At 40.5% G+C, this 19,408-nt stretch overlaps 1 protein-coding gene across 3 annotated transcripts in view; it reads left to right on the forward strand.

Annotated features, from left to right (window-relative positions):
- Positions 1 to 1,137: 1,137 nt before the first annotated feature.
- The window catches only part of ITPRID2 (ITPR interacting domain containing 2), an 86,529-nt gene continuing 68,258 nt past the window's right edge, over positions 1,138 to 19,408 (forward strand). Inside the window, exons 1-3 of one of the 3 annotated variants that reach the window (XM_070731880.1) lie at positions 1,138 to 1,404; positions 2,066 to 2,410; positions 3,239 to 3,284. In XM_070731880.1, the coding sequence (XP_070587981.1) occupies positions 2,218 to 2,410; positions 3,239 to 3,284 (239 nt within the window). In that variant the 5' untranslated portion in view covers positions 1,138 to 1,404; positions 2,066 to 2,217. Of the gene's footprint in view, positions 1,409 to 2,065; positions 2,411 to 2,553; positions 2,712 to 3,238; positions 3,285 to 19,408 lie in introns of those variants that run through there. The other 2 variants (XM_070731879.1, XM_070731881.1) reach the window with 2 other exon arrangements.

The raw sequence follows: 19,408 nt of genomic DNA on the forward strand, positions 1-19,408 counted from the left end.
CACTGCGTTACCTCCCATCCGGGCAGTAGCCCACCCGAGTCTCTCAGGAGTTGTCAGTACAGTGGAACCCCGACATAAGAGCTGCTCTACTTAAGAGCAACTCGAGATAAGAGCTGGGAGGGGAGAGATATTTTTGTTCTACTTACAAGCCCAAATTCGAGATACAAGCGCCAAGGAGCTGTCTCCTGAAGCCAAACGCTAACTTCCGCGTTCGGCTTCAGGAGACAGCTGCGAAGCGGCGCGCGTGTTTTAAAAGGTTGCAGCCGGCCTGGGGGGCTCGGGGGGGTGCTTGCAGCTTTCTTTCTTGCTCTTTTTCTTTCTCTCTTTTACCTTCCCTTCCTCTATTTCTTCTTTTCTTTCTCCTTCCCACCTTCTTCCCTCCCTCCCTCCCTTCACTCATTCCTCTCTTACTCTCCCCTTTCATAAGTTTCCTTGCTTCCTTCCTCTGTTCCTGTCCCTTCCCTCTTTCCTTCCTTCCTTCCCACCCTCCGTCCATTCATTCACCCATTCCTCTCTTGATCGCTTAAAGCCGGTCCCTGGTGCAAAAAGGGTTGGGGACCTCTGTCCTACAGGATTGGGTGGCAGAGAAGTTGAACATATGTAAATTTAAAAGTTTAAGAAAGTTTACAAGTTAAGTGAAAGAAACTTCATTATTCATTTATATGTACATGTACATTTCTTCATTAAAAACATGTCTTTCTGCATAATTTAGACTAACTTTGTAAGTTTTTTGAGGGCTGGAACCAATTAAAATTATTTACATTAATTCCTATGGGGAAAAGTCGTTCGAGATAAGAGCTGCTCGACTTAAGAGCCCAGGTCCGGAACGAATTAAACTCATATCTCGAGGTACCACTGTATACAGATTTAATGAAATAAATAACTTCGGAACCGGACCGAGACATGAAACAAGGCCAGGAAGGGACTATCAATTTATCCACATCTCCTGTTACTCGTTCCCCTCCCTCACTTCCACTTTCTGCACAACACAGAGCTGAAACTCTTGAGGCAGCCCATCACAAGCCGCCTCAAGGTTGACTCGGATTTCCATCCTTCCGAAGTCGGTAAAACGAGGACCCAATTACGCCGACGCTGTTAAAAAACAACAAAAACCGCTTTAGAGAGAGCCGTAAAGTACGGTGAAGCGGTCTATAAGTCTAAAGTGCTATTGCCGGTTCTCTGACCGCCGGTTAAGCGGCTCCGCGACACCCCCCCATCCTAGCGGTGCGATCAGGCCAGCCCGGGTTGCCTACGCTTTCCTCCCCCTCCACCGTCACGTGAGCAGGAGCCGCCGCGGCCGTCGCAAATGCTTGCCTCCCGCCAGGCACAGTATGAGGAAGTCGGCGCGAGCCGCCCTCGCCGCGTCTGCCGAGCGCGCCGTACAGGCTGAGGGAAGCGAGCGTCGTACGTGAGTTTCAAAGCCCGCGGAAGGCTCCCTTCGCCCGGGATTGAAGGGGAGGGCCGCGGGGGGGGGGGAACCGACTGTCTTCGTCGGGGGGGGCGCATTCCTCCCCCCTCCCCCCCGCACATACACACACGAAGCAGAAGCCGTATCAAAACTCGGGTCACTCCAAAGGCGGGGTAAAGAGGAATGGGTTGGAAACTAATGGACGAGGAAGGGGTGGGGGTCAGCACACCCTTCTGTCGTATGAAGCTCAAGCCTGATTTGAGCCAGGAGTTTTTGCTTTAATTTTTGTCCGGCCGTTGGCTCGCTTGCCTCCCCCCCTTTCGGGCTGTAAAGCAGGGAAAGCTTGTCCTGCAGCCCTGGAAGGAGGGGGGGAAAGTTGGGGGCGGGGGAGAAAGTTGGGCTTTCAAGGCGGAAAATGAGGCTGCGGCTATTGCTTGGGCGGGATGCTTTTTTGCCAGCTGTGCTTTTAGGGCAGATGTTGGGGCGGCACCCCCTTCCTCCCTCCCTCCCTCCGGCTTTTGCTTCCTTGGTCGCCTCGGCAACTTCGGAAAGGCTCGGCTTTTCTTTTTTTTTTTTGCGAGCCGCCTTCAAGTCCACTGAGCGCCCGCGAGAGTCACCCGCCTCCGGATCTGCTTCCCCCCCCCCTTCCCCGTGCAGGTTGGAGGCGTTTTTGGCGGCAGCAGCAGCAGCAGCGGCAGGAGGAGGAGGAACGTCCGCCCGCAGCCGGCGAGCGAGGTCCCTTTGCGTGAGGAAGAGGCAGCGGCCAGGAGCCCTGCGGTGGTGTCGGCAGCAGAAGTTAGGAGCCCCCAATGGAGGCTGAGGAGAAGATGGTGGCCGTAGCTGGCGAGGACTGGCAAGGTGTGGCGCATAAGAGAAAAGCCTGGGCTAAAAGCAGGGACTCCTGGCAAGCGTCGGAGGCCGAGCGCCTGTCCCCAGAACCGACGGAGCTGGCCGCTGAACAGGAGCTGTGCGGCGCCAAGTTGCCCTTGACTGCGGAAGGAGGTCAGTCTCTTCGGGCGGCGAGTCGATGGTTCCGCCCTCCCCGCGGGTAGCGAGGTGCGAAGAAAAGAAAGGAAGGAAAAAAAAAACACCTGAGAGGCTTTTTCTTTTTTTTTGAAAGCGCAGATTTATACGCAGCGCTTCCCGCATTCTGATGCGCGAGGCGAGGATGGCGCTTCTGTCAGGCGGCCGATGACGTCCGCTTGAAGTTTATAGCTCAGGAGGAAATCGGCTTAGTTAGCCTTTCACATGCCAGACACACACAAGACTTTGCCTGCTCCTGTCGGGACAAATCCGGGACAGGGTGGGAAGGATTTCTTCTTAGTTCCCGCTTCAATTGAAATTACCTTCTGTGACTTTTTTTTTTTTGGTTCTTTCTCCATTTTGGAAAAAATAAACTAAACTGACCTTGGGGGAGAAAGTTGCTTCCAGCAAACCTGGTTAGGCTGGTTTTTTAAAAATAAAATATACTTGCCTAAAAGTGCTCTCATGTGCTCACTTGCACTGTATTGATCAAGGAGAGCCCTACTGCATTGCTTTGAATTGAATTAAAGGGATTTCACTCCCTGAGGGTAGTCATATATGATTACACATCTGATGCTTAATTATAACATCTTTGCTGTTTTCTTGTCCTGGAAAAATTATGAATGATCTCAGCTTGTCCCATTGCTCCCAAATAATGTGCAAGAATTGATTTGTATTGCAGGTCGTTTAGTTTAAGCTTCTGTTTTAGGTTTTAGGGTTGTTTTAAAATTATAATCTGGTTCCTCAACTAACTCTTTTCCTCTTGGATTTTTTTTTTTTCTCTGCCGTCTTCCCTCTGTCCTGCAGGCGCTATTCCCAATGAAAAGATTGCAATATGGCTTAAAGATTGTAGGTAAGCATTTCTTGTGAAGTATTGTGCAATTATTAAATGTGCTTTTTTTCACCCCCAGCATTAAGGAGAGACTGGTTTTGATTCTCAGCAAGTACATGAGTTGGAATATAATACTTCGTTGTGATTAGAAAGCTGCAGAAGCAGCTTTGTTTTTTGTGATTTTGTGTGTGTATGTGTCTGTGAGAGAAATGAAAACTGCTTTCACAGTTCTATTGGAACTGTATTGTTCAGTAATTAGCAGCTGTTTTCCGGGGTTTCAAGGTTTTGTGTTTTTAAGGTTTCTAGCTAATTGTAAATAGAGGTAGTTTCTTGAAATATAATAGGAATCAACAAAATATTTTGGGGTGCTTTTTTACTTTTTCAGCTGGATTTAAAATTTTTAGAATACCCGACCTAAATACTTCTATCAGGAAGGAAGTTCTATTGCACTCAGTTGGGTTTTCATCTATGTTTGGGAGCAGGTTTTAAGTTAAGAGAACTTGTGTTTGTTCACTTCTAAGTAAACATCTCAGATGACATAATCTGTTTTTTTTGTGTGTCAGATGTTCAAAGGGTTTCATATTCGTAACAAATTTTATCAGAGTAATGATTGCAATATTATGTTGGAGCAAACTTTTTTCTAAAGAACAATTCAATGTTGTTGGTGCTGGATTTAAAACAGAAAGTTTCACATTAATCTTTTTTGCAAACTGGTTAATCTTGGTTCTTACCTTACCTTACAGAATTATCAGGATAAAAGGGGAAAGGCAGATATGCTGCCTGGTCAGGGTCATGATTGAAAACATAAGTGTTTTTCTGCTATGTGTTGTTTAAATTACACATAGTACTTTAAAAGGCCATGTTTTTTAAGTAAACTTTTCATTTTTCTAATTATAGGGGTAACTTTAAAAACCAAATGTTAGCAAATAAAGAAAATAGTAGAAATGAATCAAAAATACAAAATAAAAAGAAATTTTGGTTGAAATAACTGCATTTGGGGTTATTTCTAGTAGTCTTTCTTCTTCCTCATTCTGCAATAACATTTACACATAGATATAGAAAACATTTTAGTCTACAGTGCAAAGTGCAATTATGCTTGAAAAAGTAGCATAGAAAGGTAGCACTTTCCCCCCTGCACAAATTATGCACTTGATAGTTCTTGGCTGGGGGTGGGGGTGGAGATTGGCACAGAGCAGCCATACAAAATGTTAGGGCTAAGAGTAGAACTAAATGCTGCAACAATTTTTTCTCTGGGTTTGGGGGCAGTTTGTGAGGTTTTTTTTAAACAGCTCTTTAACTTATTTTTGTGCCTTTGTGATCGTTTTGTTGCATAACTCAAAGGATATGCCATTGTTTTTTCGCCATTATGATCAGAAAGGACATTCTTCCCCTTTTTGTTATAAGCAGTAAATTAATTAAAGTATAAATGCTGTTATCAGCCAACATCCAAAGGAAGAGAACAACTTAATGATGCATTCCTATTAAAAAAAAAGTTTTTCTTGTCAGTATTGAAACAAAAGGAATTTTTAAAGTATTGTTGATAGTACCTCTTGTGATTCTCTCTTGTTATTCTAACATTCTAAACATTTTTGAATGAACCTTAAGTAGTTCTGTGGATTGTGGTTATCATTATGGTTATTTTCAACCTGTCAACCTTATGTCACTTTCTGCTGGAAGGGCAGAAGTTTACCTGGTGAGCATGACAGCAGTTCACCAATAGCCAGCAGAGAGAGATCAGAACATTCTGTAGTTTAAGGCAACCTATAATTCCGCAAAATTAATCCTGGAGGTTTTTTTTTTGGCTAAAATAGGAGTAAGGGATTTGAGGGCATTTGTGTAGCAGTAAGGTAGTGTCTTTCATAGGGGTTTTTGGGTTATTTTGCAGATTGAAAACAAAACTTCTGTATTTCCAACAATCTTTAATGTTTTATTTAATACAAGCTGTTACAGCATTCCACTCAATAAAGGCACCCACCTCTCTATTGTGACCGTATTTGGACTCTGTTGAATGTAGCATGAAAGTTATTGCTTCCTTTGTCTCAAAATAGCTTGTTGTGTAATAAAAGCAGTCTTATCTTTTTGGTTAAAAAGGATATTGTCTGCTATGGCCACTTAAAAAAGAGAGCTGTGTTTTTTGTTTTGTTTTTCTTTCTGGAGGAAACCATTTCCCTAATATTAACTGAGACAAGGGTGCTGTGTTGTCAGGCTCAAGAAAAACATAATGAAACTCTTAAGGTCTTTGCAGTGAAATAATCTCGAAATCTTGAAAAACTTGAAAATCAACTGCTTTTATTTTATTTTGTTCAATTTCAGGACTGGATAATCTTGTTTTTTTGCAGAACTTCTATATTATGTGGTAACTGATATGAATAATCTTTCAGTTTTATCTTTATCCAGAGCTTTTAAATATGTTCTGTAATCTTGATAATATGTTTTGTCCCTTTTAATATCTTTCTATTGTATTTATACAATATGAATATTGTATGTTATTCATATGTGACTGATTATATGAATGACTGAAATAATCATATATAGTATGATATTTCAATCACTCATCCAAACAGAAATTCATATACAGTCTACAAAGACATCTAAATATGAAATTTAGCACTTCCTTATTCAAATTCCAGTATGAAAAAAATCTAATCTGCTTGAAAGGAAGACTCCTGATTTAATTTCAGCAATGCTGTCAGTATGCTGCCAAATTAGCAATATTAATTATTAGCTAATGTGAATTTATGTTTATTAATGATTAGCTAATATGAATAATGTGAGCTAATTGGTGAAATGATACAGCCTTGATGAAGCTTCCAAAAATTGGACAAGATTCAGTTTCTTAAATATAAGGCCACTAGGAATCCCATTTGAGATTGGGCATTGTGAGCCGCCCCGAGTCTACGGAGAGGGGCGGCATACAAATCTAATTAATAATAATAATAATAATAATAATAATAATAATAATAATAATAATAATAATAATAAATAATTAACTGTCATTCATATATTTTTAAAAGCTTTCTTAGTAAATGAGAAATAAAATTACCTTTTCTGATTCTAATGGTGGTGTAAACCACCTCGGAAAACCAGATCTTGATAGGTTACATGCACATTTGTAAAATAATCAGTTAATCAATAATCAGGGGTTAATAGTTACCTCGATAAAGATCTTATCTTTTACTTTTAGGATGCTATTTAACTGTCTAAGGTCTAAAACATGACTGATTCTTGCTGAGGAATCTGGAATTTAAAATACAATATTTGCGTTGGACTGACAGCTTGGAATTTAAATCTGGAATATCTCACCAATTCCAGAAAAAGAGAAGGAGGAACATTGCATTTTACATTCTGATGACTTGCTGACTCATTTGAATGATCATTCACTTTTTATTTTTACAGAGTGAAAGACTGTTAGATAAGTAGACATTTTCTATATGGTCATGTTATGCAAATGATAATTTTTTTCTAGAGAGAATTTGTTCTAGTTCTCCAGGCATTTTGCTTAGCCACAGATTTTTTTGGTACAGACTTTCCTTGGTTCTTTTAAGGGTTTCCTGGAGCATCTTTAAATTAGGAAGGTGAATAGAAGGAGGCAAAGTTTCAAATGCCAGTTCTCAAAAGTAGAACTTTTTATGTGCTAGATCAGCGGTCACCAATTGGTGATCCATGGGAAAATTGTGGTGGTCTGCAGAAAAATTATTTGTTTTTTTATACTGCACTGAATCAGGGTTCTTCAAAGAATGTTGCCTGGACCTGATATGTGCAATGAATACATGTTTCTGCTGAGAGCCTTCCCCTTTGGGGTCTTTTTGTGCGGGTCGGGGTGGGGGGCAGAAATTCCGACTTGGATTTGCTTCAGCCTCCTGGTGTGGGGCTTTGGGTGAAGCCTGGAGGAAACGCCGGTGATGGCAAAGAGCCAGAGGACCTTGTTCCAGTGGGACTATATGATGGCCTGGAACTGGCTGATCATCTCAGCCTGCTGAGTCTCCAGGCACTGGTACCTGGATTTGTACTCCCATAGGTCTTCCCTCTGCTTGGAAAGCCTATACTTGGAGTCCGCTGTGAGGTGCTTCTGCTGACCTTCCTTCTTGGTCAAATCCAGTTTGAACTGAACCAGTTGCTTTGCCAATTCTTTCTCATGGTGGCTGCTTAGCTCCAACCACTGCTTCCTGTTGGGGTCTTAAGAAGCCCAGGCAGGCAGGAGAAGAGGGGCTGGGAGGGGAGTAAAGGCCAGCGAAGCACCCCTCAACATGAGTGACATCAAGTTGGCCGTGCCCACCCAGTCACATGTGCACTTAGCTATGCACACCCAGCTAGTCATTAGGTAGATCATATTAGTAGTCCGCATGATTTAAAATTATGAATTTAGTGGTCCTTGAGGTCCAAAAGGTTGGAGACCCCTGTGCTAGATCAAGTACTTGGTAGATCACTTCTGAATCTGTCAATCTAATTTCAGTGTGGAATAATAAGTCTTATCCAGGTTGGTTTTCTCCAAAGATCTTGTGTGACAGGGTGGGCATTACTTGCTTGAGGATGATGAAAATTGTAGTGTCGTACAGATAGGGAAAATGTCCTTGCTTAAATGGAAGTTCTAAATATGTGAGATTCCAATAGCATTAGGGAGCATCATCCTTTGGGAAATTGGTCTATAAAAAACTTGCTTAAAATGACTAATTGGAATAGTGTAAGACACTTGAACATAGTCCCAAGGAAGATTGTGTAGTTCCAGAAGATGAAAGCTTTGGTTTCATGTGCCTGGGTGACAATCAGAAAAGTTCATTTTATTGTCCTGCCCAATCAGATAAACCGTATTTATCTATTCTACAGAAGTCTATATTAAACATTTATATATTCTTGGGCTCCATATGAAATATTTCTGCACATCGCATGTTTATTAAAATAGAATTGCAACAAAAAGTCCTTTAGATTTCTCTATATTTCTGGTGTAGTTTGGAACCAGTTTGGGTCCAGTGACCTTGAAACCAGGAGACCATTGAGTTCTAGTCCCGTCTTAGGCCTGAAAGCCAGATGAGTGATTTTGGGCCAGTCCTTCTCTATCAACCAATCCCACCTCATAGGGTGGTTGTTATGGGAAAAATAAGAGAAATTATATAGATCTATACTAGTCTCCCTTCATTTTCATTATCAGCAAAAATACGTTACGCACACACGTATGTATGTATGTATGTGTGTGTATATATATATATTTCTATATGCAGTTTCTTTTCAGCAAGGAAATCCAAAGAATTAAGTGGTGCTTAAAAATCTAATGGATTTATAATATAATACTGTACATTTTTTCTGTATTGTAAATCTCATTCTACCGGTGTATTAACCTCTTGCTATATATATATTTGTACCGTGGCAGTCTGAGTCTGCATTTATAGATGAGATTTCAACTTAAGTTGTGCTATAGCCCATGTTTTATGACGCTTCAGATGGACAACAGCCATCACTATTCATCAAAAAGCACAATCAGTTACTTTGTTTTGCTTTCCTTCCTTTTGGGTGGAAATAAAAAAGATAGACGATTTGATCAAAGAACACAGGACAATTAGAAATGCAAGTCAAGATGGGGGATGGAGCTTGCTTGGGATCATTTTTGTTTCTTTAAAGTGGATTTTTGAATGTGCTTATGTTTTATTTTATAACTGCATGTCTCTTTCTTGTCATCAATTTACTTGTGTGCAGCAGTCTTGTTGGAGATGGGTGGTTTTAGAAATACATTAAAAATATTCACATTTAATTCTGTGGCTTATGTATAGGATTCCATCCTTATGAATGTATGCAAACCTATGCATTTATTGTCAATTTGTGTGTGAGACAGAAAGGCACAGGGTTTTATATTAGAATGACTTGTGTGTGTATGTGTGATATCAAATGTCACTGTGGTCTGAGACCGAAGCCATCAAAGACAGCAGCCAAACATTTGGCTGGTTAGTCATATTTTTAAAAATGCACTGTGGTTGTGTTCCACCCTTTCTCTAAGGAGCATCAAATGGAGCATATGAGAGGACTGTCTCATCTTATTATCTGTTATAAAATGTCCAGTGTGGTCAATCATATTATTTTTCCCCTAGCCTCCAGTTCTATGGTTTGCTTGTCCTATTAGTTATCCCAAACTCTCTAAAAACTCTGATTTTTATCATTTCCTAATAGTAGGAGACAGTGTTTCTCTGCATGTCATATATCATGTTTTTAACAGATTACTAAATTTTAATCTTCCTTTCCTCTGAGAACTAAAGATTGTAGGCAGGTAAATACATACTTAGTATTGTTTCCTCCAGTCCCCCCCCCCCCCTACACAATAGCAACTCAGTGATTTGTCTTGATTCACCCAGTGAATTCCATCTTTCCTTTTGTTTTTTGGCTCCTATATATCAATGATGGAGAATCTATGGCACCTGTACCACAGGTGGCACGCGGAGCCATATCTAAGGGCACATGAGGCGTTGCCCTATGTCAGCTCCAGTGTGCATGCACACATTGGCCAGCTGATTTTCGGCTTTCTTTTCGGCTGTTTTCACTCTCTCCAAAAGTGAAAAACAGGCCAAACTGGAAGTCTGTAGGCTTCAGTAAAGCCTGTGCACATGTGCGGGAAGGCAGGATGTGGGAGTTGTGTACATGCATGGGGGGGAGGGCATTGCATTATGGGTGTGGGCACACACTTGCACGTTATCGCATGCATGCATACTCTTTTGGCAGCCGAGCCAAAAATGGTTCGCCATCCCTGCTTATACATAGGCAGTTCTCTACTTTCAGCTATTTATTTAGTGACTGAAGTTACAGAGACATTATAAAAAGTGACTGATGACTGGTTTTTTTTACGCTTGCAAGAATCCCTGTGGTCATGTGTTCAAATTTTGGATGCTTGGCAACTGGCATGTATTTGGTGGCATGGCAGTTTCAGTGTTCCGGGGCTGTGTGCTCACTTTTTGGAACCACCTGATTAGCAAAGTCAATGGAGAAGCCAGATTCACTTAACAACCATGTTGCTAGCTTAACAACTGCCATGATTTACTTAACAACTGTGGCAAAAGGCCATAAAATGGGGCAAAATTCACTTAACAACTGTCCTTGCTTAGCAATGGAAATTTGGGGCTTAATTTTGATTGTACATTGAAGTCTACTTCTAATTTCCTCCATTTATTCACTGGCTTAGCATGACTTATACCTACCTGCCCAGCCCGTGCTCTCCAGAGATGCAACTCCTATAACCTTCAGCCACAATAGGAGTGTTCACTGGGGATAATAGGAATTGTACTCTCACACATCTGGAAAGTGCCAGGGTGAGGCATGTTACATTATACTGAATGGCAGAAACTCAGATTACAAAATGGGGCCTTCTATCAGCAGATGGGAGAAACTAAATTATCTGGGACATTTTGCATACTGTGGCTTTTTTATTTTTAATTGCGTTGGTGTAGTAATTTAGGTGTGGCTTAAAATTAGGTGTGTAAGACAGCTGGGTAATTTTGGGCTGGTCACTTTCTCAGCCCAATCTACATCACAGGGCTGTTGTTGTGGGGGAAATAGAAATAGAAGCAGGAGTGTTAGGTATGTTTGCTATCTTGAGTTATATATATATATATATATATATATATATATATATATATATATACACACACACACACACACACACACACACACACACACACGTACATACGTACATACGTACATACATTATACACACACACACAGAGAAGCGTCCTGGGTGGGTGGAGCCTCCCGCCACCACTACTGGTTCGCAGAATCAGGAGCAATCCACCGTTACATATAAAATAATAATAATAATGATAATAATAACAATAGCAATAATAATGATAATAACAATAGTAATAATAATAATGATAATAATAATTATTATTATTAGATTTGTATGCCGCCCCTCTCCGAGGATTCGGAGCGGCTCACAAATATATCCTGCATATATCTTGCATATATTCTAAGAGCCATGCATGTTGGCATACTAGATTAGATTATTATTATTATTAGATTAAGATGTTTTTTTCAGTCTGCATGAAAAGGCAGTGAGGTTGCATGCTTTTTAAACAAACCACCCACTACACAATATTTACAGTTTTGTGAGCTTCTTTGTTGAATAGCTGTATGGCAGACTGCTACTCAACATGTTTGTTTTGTTCAGCATATATATACAAAGAAAAAAATGAAATATTGCAATTATTAAAGTTGATACTCCTGTAGTTTTCAGGTATTTAAACCTCTTCCATACTAAACCTTCATTCTAAATATTTTCCTCTAGTGCACATTATTGAGAGTATACTGTAGGTATACTGCCATGGAATCTCAATAGGTTCCCCTCGCACATATGTACTAATTGTTCCCAACTCTAGGGGGCGGTGCTCAGTGACAGGATCTTGCAGGGGACTTAGAATTTTTCCATCAACTGTTAATTTTTAAGGAAGATTTGGAACTTCTCTGCAGAACAAAATAGCTCCCAATAGAGAAGAATAATAACTACACAATTACGAGCTCAAAATACTCAAAGTTCTGAACAGATATTCTTCTCCTTATAGCAGCAAATATTAGAACTTTGAAGGAAACTGAATGGTGTCATTATTTTAGGCACATTTTAGGTACAAGACTGAAATTTCAGCTAGAATTAGTTCCATTTGACTGCAGGCTGACTGCAGGGTGCAAAAGCAATCTACTGAATATTAGCAGGCTTTGTAAATTGGCAAATTTAAATGAAGATTTCCTTGGGCTAAACTGACTTCTTAGTAGTGTTAACTATATCCAATTCTGCTTAGCTTTTTCAGTCTGAACCAGGGTCAGCTAGATAATGTTACCTGCTGTGACAAAGCATATTTAAGCCTCATTTCCATATGCATTCTTATTTGGAAAGGAATCTCTATGGCAGTGTTTCCCAACCGGTGTGCCGCGGCACACTAGTGTGCCGCGAGACACGGTCAGGTGTGCCTCAAAGCTCCCCGCCCGATCTGCCCCCTCTCCTCCGCCGCCCCCTGCCTTGGGGCGCGACTTCTCTCATGGCGACGGCGGCTGTGGCTTCAGCTCCTCGGGACGAAAGCGCTCCCAGCCAGGGGGCTGCGAGAGGGGCGGGGCGCGCTTTCCCGAAAAGGACGGAGAAAGCCCTCTCTTGCAGCCCCCTGGCTGGGAGTGCTTTCGCTGCGAGAGAGGGCTTTCTCCGTCCGTTTCGGGAAAGCGCGCCCCGCCCCTCTCTCGCGCGCGCCGCTCCCCTTTTCTCTCAGCCCTCCCTGGCTTCGCTTCTCAATCCCTCCCTCCTTCCGTCTTTCCTTCCCCTCAGCCATTCTGTCTGAGGGTCTCCCACTCTTCCCTTCCCCGCCTCCCAGGCTTTGCCTTCGCCACCCCCTTTTTTGGTTGGCAAGGAGTTCGCACTCGGCTCGAGGCCGCTTTCCCTGGCTGCGCTCGGAACCGACAGGGCACTGCTCTCTCTCTCTCTCTCCCGTGAGGCGGGGGGGAAAAAAGAGCAAAAAACGCGCTTTCTTCCCCACGCTGGTCCCTTCAGCAGCGAGGGAGGGAAGTCAGAGGGCGAGGGAGCGAGCGAGCGCTCTTGTCCTCAGTGCCCTCTGCAGCCTTCCTTCCTTCTTCTTTGCCGCCGCTGAGGGACGGAGAGAAAGATAGAAAGGAAAGAGGGAGGGAGAGATAGAAAGGAAAGAGGGAGGGAGGAAAGAGGGAGGGAGAGATAGAAAGGAAAGAGGGAGGGAGAGATAGAAAGGAAAGAGGGAGACAGAGAGAGAGAGAAAGAGAGACATAGCAAGAGAGAGAGAGAAAAAGAAAGAAAGAGATAGCGAGAGAGAGAGAAAGAGATAGCAAGAGAGACAGAGTGAGAGACAGAAAGAGAGAGAAAGAGATAGAGAGCGAGAAAGAAAGAGAGATAGCAAGAGAGACAGAGAAAGAGAGATAGCAAGAGAGAGAAAGAGACAGAGAGAAAGAAAGAGATAGCAAGAGAGACAGAAAGAGAGAGAGAGAGAGAATGAGATAGCAAGAGAGACAGAGAGAGAGACAGAGAGAGAGAGAGAGAGAAAGAAATAGAGAGAGAGAAAGAAAGAGACATAGCAAGAGAGACAGAAAGAGAGAGAAAGAGAGAATGAAAGAGAGATAGCAAGAGAGGCAGAGAAGAGAGCAACGGTGAGAGAAAGACATAGAGGGAGGGAAGGAGGGAGAGAGAAAGAGAGGAAGAAAGAGAGGAAGAAAGAAAGAGGGATGGAGAGAGAGAAAGAAGGGAAGGAAGGGAGAGAAAGAGGGAGGGAGAAATAGAGTGAAATGGAGGAAGAGATATTTTTTTTCTCCAAACTTTTCTTTAGCCCCCCCCCCCCGCCCCCTGTTCAGTGTTCCCCAGGATTTTGAAAATATGAATAATGTGCCGCGGCTCAAAAAAGGTTGGGAAACACTGCTCTATGGGACTCCCACCTGAGTAAATATGCAAAGAGTTTAAGCCATCTAGTATATTAAACTTAAGTTGCATCCATACCAAAAAATGATGAAAAATCTTGGTTTGATATGCTTCTTCTTCCTATGTGCTGATATAAGAAAATATTGGAGCAAGTAGTTTTTTAAAATAAAGAAATAAATAAATGCTATCCTTATAGAGTTATAACATAAAAATATCTTCAGCACTTAAGTTCTCCTAGATCTGATTTTTTTTAAAGTCTATGTTTAACATGATTATGTGGTCTATATGCAAAATAATTCTTCTACCATGAAAATTATTACTGATATTATTCCTTCTATTAATACTATACTTCTGACTGATGAAAAAATATTGGGCAGTAAAACAGGAAGACTGTAATATAATATATGCATAAGCACCATAATTCATTGAAGACCATCCAGAAGTTACAATTGGTACAAAATGCAAAAGTGCAAGCAGTACCAGGCATTTTACAGTAGGCCCATGTATCCCTGTTGCTACATGGGCTGCATTGGTTATCCAGATTCCAGGTGTAATCCCAAGTACTGGTTACCACTTTCAAAATCTTTCATAGAATGGTACCTACTTATTTGAGGGATGGCCTATCTCCAATTTCATCAGCCTATCTACCCCATACATTAGGGCAGACTGGGTGTGCTTCAGATACGTCCACTTTAATGTTGCCATTTTATGGAATTAAAGGAATTGTCTATCTCAATTGCAGCTCTTGTAACATGCTTCTGTTCCCAAGATGGGATTAATCATTATTTATCTGTTGGTGGGCTCCCTCTCATTTTGTACTGTTTGTGCTATTTGATAGTCTGGACTACCTACGATATTTATGTGGGTGTAATAGATTTTTTTTAGGAAGATTTTTTAAGCTGCCCAGAGTCTTCTGGACTGGACCACTACATCAAATCAAAACACTATATTGCATTAACTAATTCCATTATAATATAAGCACATATAGTAACAATATATATCTGTGCATCGTAATAATTCCTTCTATTTCAGCCCTAAAATGCTCTCCTCTTTAGCATTCAGCTACTCTAACCAAAGGATCATAGTGAAAGCTAGCAAATGTGAACTAAATAGCCAGTGATAGTGCTGAGCTATAATTCCCAACTTCCTTTTTTTCTCACTGAACTGAGTGGGAATACTGGGAATTATGGTTCATAAACATATGAGGGTCACAGGTTCTCCACTAATTCAGTAAGTGTTGAGCTTTGGTAAGAATTGATCTTTTCTATTCTCAAACCATCATCAATTTAAGAGGAGGACGTGTCATTTGTCTGTGTGGATCTATGATTATTTTGGCCCCATATTGGTGCTTTTCATCTGAATTTATAATGCATTTCCTTGCTGTGATATCAAGGCTAGGCAGAATTTCCTCTCTTGTCCTAGTTGTTCTAAATTTGTGTAGCTGTTATAGAAAACAAGCAGTTTCGCTGGAACTGAATGAGTTATTTCCTGATAATAAGTTGAGATGGGGGTTGGGAGTAAGATGTTTTTATAAATAACTTTTTTACTGGAATATTGTATGAAAAATGATTGCAAAATCCTTTGGAATCCAGCAGAACATATTTATTAGTAAATATGTTTTGAAAAAAGCATTCAAGAACTTGCTTAAATTAGTATAGCAAATTGTATATGTTTTGCTTATAAGTCTTGGTGAACTTTAAGAGTGCTTGCTTGCCAATTTCCTTTCTTTTTTAAACTAACCATATCCTTAGATTTTTTTTAACCCACATTGAAATATAAACAAGGAAGTCCTCCACCTTAAATGTGGAGTGATTTTTATTATCTAAACTTGAGAACCTGTTAGGGGGTGGGGTGGGAGAGCCTTCATTGCCATGGCAAAGGAGAAAAAAAGGGGGGGCATATTTTAATTGGAAAGTACATAGGAAATGTGTAAATGTTTCCAGAAATGGGCAGTTTGTAAAGTGTCTACAACAGAACAAATTGGATGTCTTAGTTAAAGCCTTGGGAGAAAGGAACACTGTGAAAAGTTGGTATCTTTTAAATTCCTAGTGAGAAAGATAAGGGAGACTGAATGTATTGGTTACTTCTAATTTATAGTGACTGTAACATAAGAACAGGTTGGAATGTTGTTTTATAGAGCTTTTTTTTTTTAAAAAAAAAAAGGATGAGAAACATTTAAATAACAACACTCAGTGGTAGAACATATTTTGCTGTAGATGGTTCAGGTTCAACCCCTGCCATCTCTAAAACAGCTGGACTTGGGGTTAAAACTCTGATGATCACTGCCAGGCTGAGTATGACACAGTGTTCGACAAACCTCTTTTTATACAGTGGAAAGGAAGATGGAGATTAATACAAAGTAAGAAAAAAAATGAAGAAAAAACTTACAGTGCAAGGCAGGTGGGAAAAAAAGAAAGCAAAAAGATGCAAGACGTGACTTCGGATCTTCTTGGTAATAATTGGTCAGCTAATCAGAGAAACAAAATGACCAAGGGCAAACCTGCCTGTTTTGATCATAATCTCATATTATTGATGTGCCGCAAATCATAAACACTAATGTGTGATTTGTCAATTTGAATTTTTTAATTTTAGATCACAGAACCTGTTATTATTATTCTTTTTTTAAAGAAACTCAGAATCTTTGATCAAGAAGAAACCCTGCTATGAATGAAAATTGGCTGCATTTGAAGGTGGTCCCCCCCACCTTTAGTATCTGGCTAGTAAATCAGTCTTTACTAGCGTATGTTGTAGAATCCCATGAAGTTCTTATAACATTTTAAGGGGTCCATGGAATTTGAAAAACTGAGGAATAAGACATTTGTGGGGTTCTCTTGGAACTGTTGCTATTGATATTGGAAACGTGGATTTAAGAAGTACTGTCCTGGTTTGGACAGGTATTTGGCTGCAAACAGGCCAAACTGGACTTTTCTTACATCACAGAGCTTTGGTCTTCTTTGCAGGCCAATTAAAATAAAGCAACTGTTGTGTAACTGTTCTAATGTTCAGCAGATTGGACAGAGGGGTTTTTTTTTGTTTGTTTATTTGTTTTCAGTTAAAGAGTGCCTTTGCTAATACAAAGTGGAACTTTGCTGCCATCCATGTTTGGATAGTCTGAGATTTCTCTCCTTGTTCTCAAAACCAGGTCTCATAATATTTATACCCTAGAAGAGAAATTTGATTCCCACTTCAGTCTGGGCTTCTGGTTTTACAATAATCCTCTTTCTCTCTCTCTGCATTCCACTTCTGGGTACCTGCTTAGCTAAAAGCAAAGGAAAGATCTCCCCATTACCTTCCTCCCCATCTGCAAAACATGTCGTTTTAAACAAGTGCAAAATAACTGAGACTTTCCCTCCTCCAGGAACCAGCCTTCCTTTTCATTCAAATAATTCACTTCCAAAGGGGCTTGGCTGACTTAAGCAACTGCTGTCAATTGACTTATTTCTAAATATTCCACTTGTCCAACTTGGACCATCGGAGGGCTTTTTATGCACACAAATTGCCTGTGTTCAAGCATACATTCTCTCACTGCTTCCATTGTAGAGGGATAAATTACAGCCCTTTTCTCACCCACCCAGTGTAGGAAATACATGGAGGCTGTTTAACACAGAGATTTTGCTGGTAGCTGTTAATTCACTCTAGTAGTGAAAGATTTGCTTCTGGGAGAGAATGTCAATTCCACTTACCATTCTGCTACCAACCAGCACCATGTATCATTGGCAACTGCCTAAGAAGGATCCGGAGAAACTCTGGAGTGGCCATTAAGGAAAGAGAATGGTAAGAATTTTAAACGGAGCATTAAAAGCCAATGGAGTAAACAATGAGTGCCTTTGTTTAAATTCTGGTTTGGAAAAGGCTGTTGCTTGAAAACCTTTTAATAAAGATCCTTCTCCCCCCATCCCCTCTGCTGAGTTGTCTTTCATTGACATACAAAAGCTCAAGAGTTTCATCGGATAGCAATTTTCAGAGGTTGGACACTCCTTTTTCTAGCTAAAGTGCCTTGGTAATGCCACACTTGGAATGCTACATTCAGTTTTGGTTGCCACAATGTAAAAAATATGTCGAGACTTTAGAAAGAATACAGAGAAGAGCAACAATGATGATTAGAGGACTGGAGACTAAAACATATGAAGGATGGTTGCAGGACCTGGGTAGGTTAATGAAAAGAAGGACTAGGGGAGACATGATACCAGTGTTCCAATATCTCAGGGGTTGCCACAAAGAAGAGGGAGTCAACCTATTCTCCAAAGCACCTGAGGGCAGGACAAAAAGCAATGGGTGCAGAGAAGCAGCTTAGAGCTAAGGAGAAATTTCCTGACAAAACAATCAGTAGAACAACTTTTCTCCAGAAGTTGTGACTGCTCTAACACTGAAAGCTTTTGAGGAAATGTTGGATAACCATTTGTCTGAAGTGGTGGAGAAGACCTCCAAGGTCCCTTCCAATTCTCTTATTATATTCTATAAGTGCCTTGGTGATTTGATATTTCCTGTCCACATTCAAAAGGAGATGGGTTTAAAACACTACTGTAGTTGCTTCATTGTTTGCGGTCAGTGTCCCTTTAAAATGAATGAGACCATTCTGTACTGTTTTGGAGGTACAAATAAGGAAACTGACACCAGGTTTTGTAATGACATTTGGCTTTGGAAATGGGATGAGCAAAAAGATTCAGGAAAGACCACAGAAATGCAGTAGACTAGCTATTTTCTCCGTTACTGTTACTAAAATACCTAGTAGGTGAATTCATTATATTAAAATCCCACTAATTTCACAGGAATCTAACAGCATGAATAACTTAATCCCAGTCAGCAAATTCTTCTTGTTCTGTTCCTCAGGTTTTAATCTTAATTTGGAATTTACAAGTTTTCACAACTCAGTGGAGGGTAGACAACTGGTGATCTTGTAACCACAATTCTCACATGCCAAATTATCAACTCTGCTGATTGAAGATATTGGAACTGGTTGGATAATATTGCAGAGGCAGTAGATTGTCTATCCCTGTGCGATGTAATGAATGAACAAGAAAAATACAATTACTGTACTTCCTATTCTGATTGAGAGGAGAAACTGATCTTTGGTAATCAGCATAATCTCTTTTTCATAATAGATACCTTCCCTGTATGACTAGTAGTATAATATTGACTTCTGCTGCTTTGTTACTATTCTACTTCACTCAACCCAGTAATCAGTATGGCATCATAGCATATTTAAGGACTTTTAAGGACATAACAGCTGGCAGAAAGCCTACAGAGGTTACCAGGATACAGTAAGAGATTCTGCTCAGGGTCTTATTTTTAAATATGAACTCTAGGTTTTAAAATTTATGTTAAAGTTAATGTGTGTTTTATTTTTCTTGTGTCTTAAGAAAAGTTCTTGTTTCTTGCAGCTTTGATGCCATTCATCAATACCTAGAGCCCCCAAGCAACTGGCTTCTAAATGTTGCTGGATCTCAGCTCCTGTCTCTGAGGCCACTAAACAGGGTGATAAGAATTGTAGGCCGAAGTCCTCTTGCTATTTTAGAAGAATATTAGGCAAACTGGAAGTCAGATTAAAATTTCGGTTGTAATTGCCATTTTGGAGTTGCCACATGCTTGTTTTTTCCTGTAGAATGTTTCTATTCTGAAATAATATGCTCTTTTATGGGTATGCTGCTGTAGATCAATAAAGCATTTAAGTAGAACGCAATAGAAGATTTGTAGTAAAATTCTATTTATGGAAAGGTTCTGCCCTTTTGAAGATCGTAATATTGAAACATGA

The sequence above is a fragment of the Erythrolamprus reginae genome, chromosome 1, assembly GCF_031021105.1.
Source record: "Erythrolamprus reginae isolate rEryReg1 chromosome 1, rEryReg1.hap1, whole genome shotgun sequence".
In the NCBI taxonomy this organism is placed as follows: domain Eukaryota; kingdom Metazoa; phylum Chordata; class Lepidosauria; order Squamata; family Dipsadidae; genus Erythrolamprus; species Erythrolamprus reginae.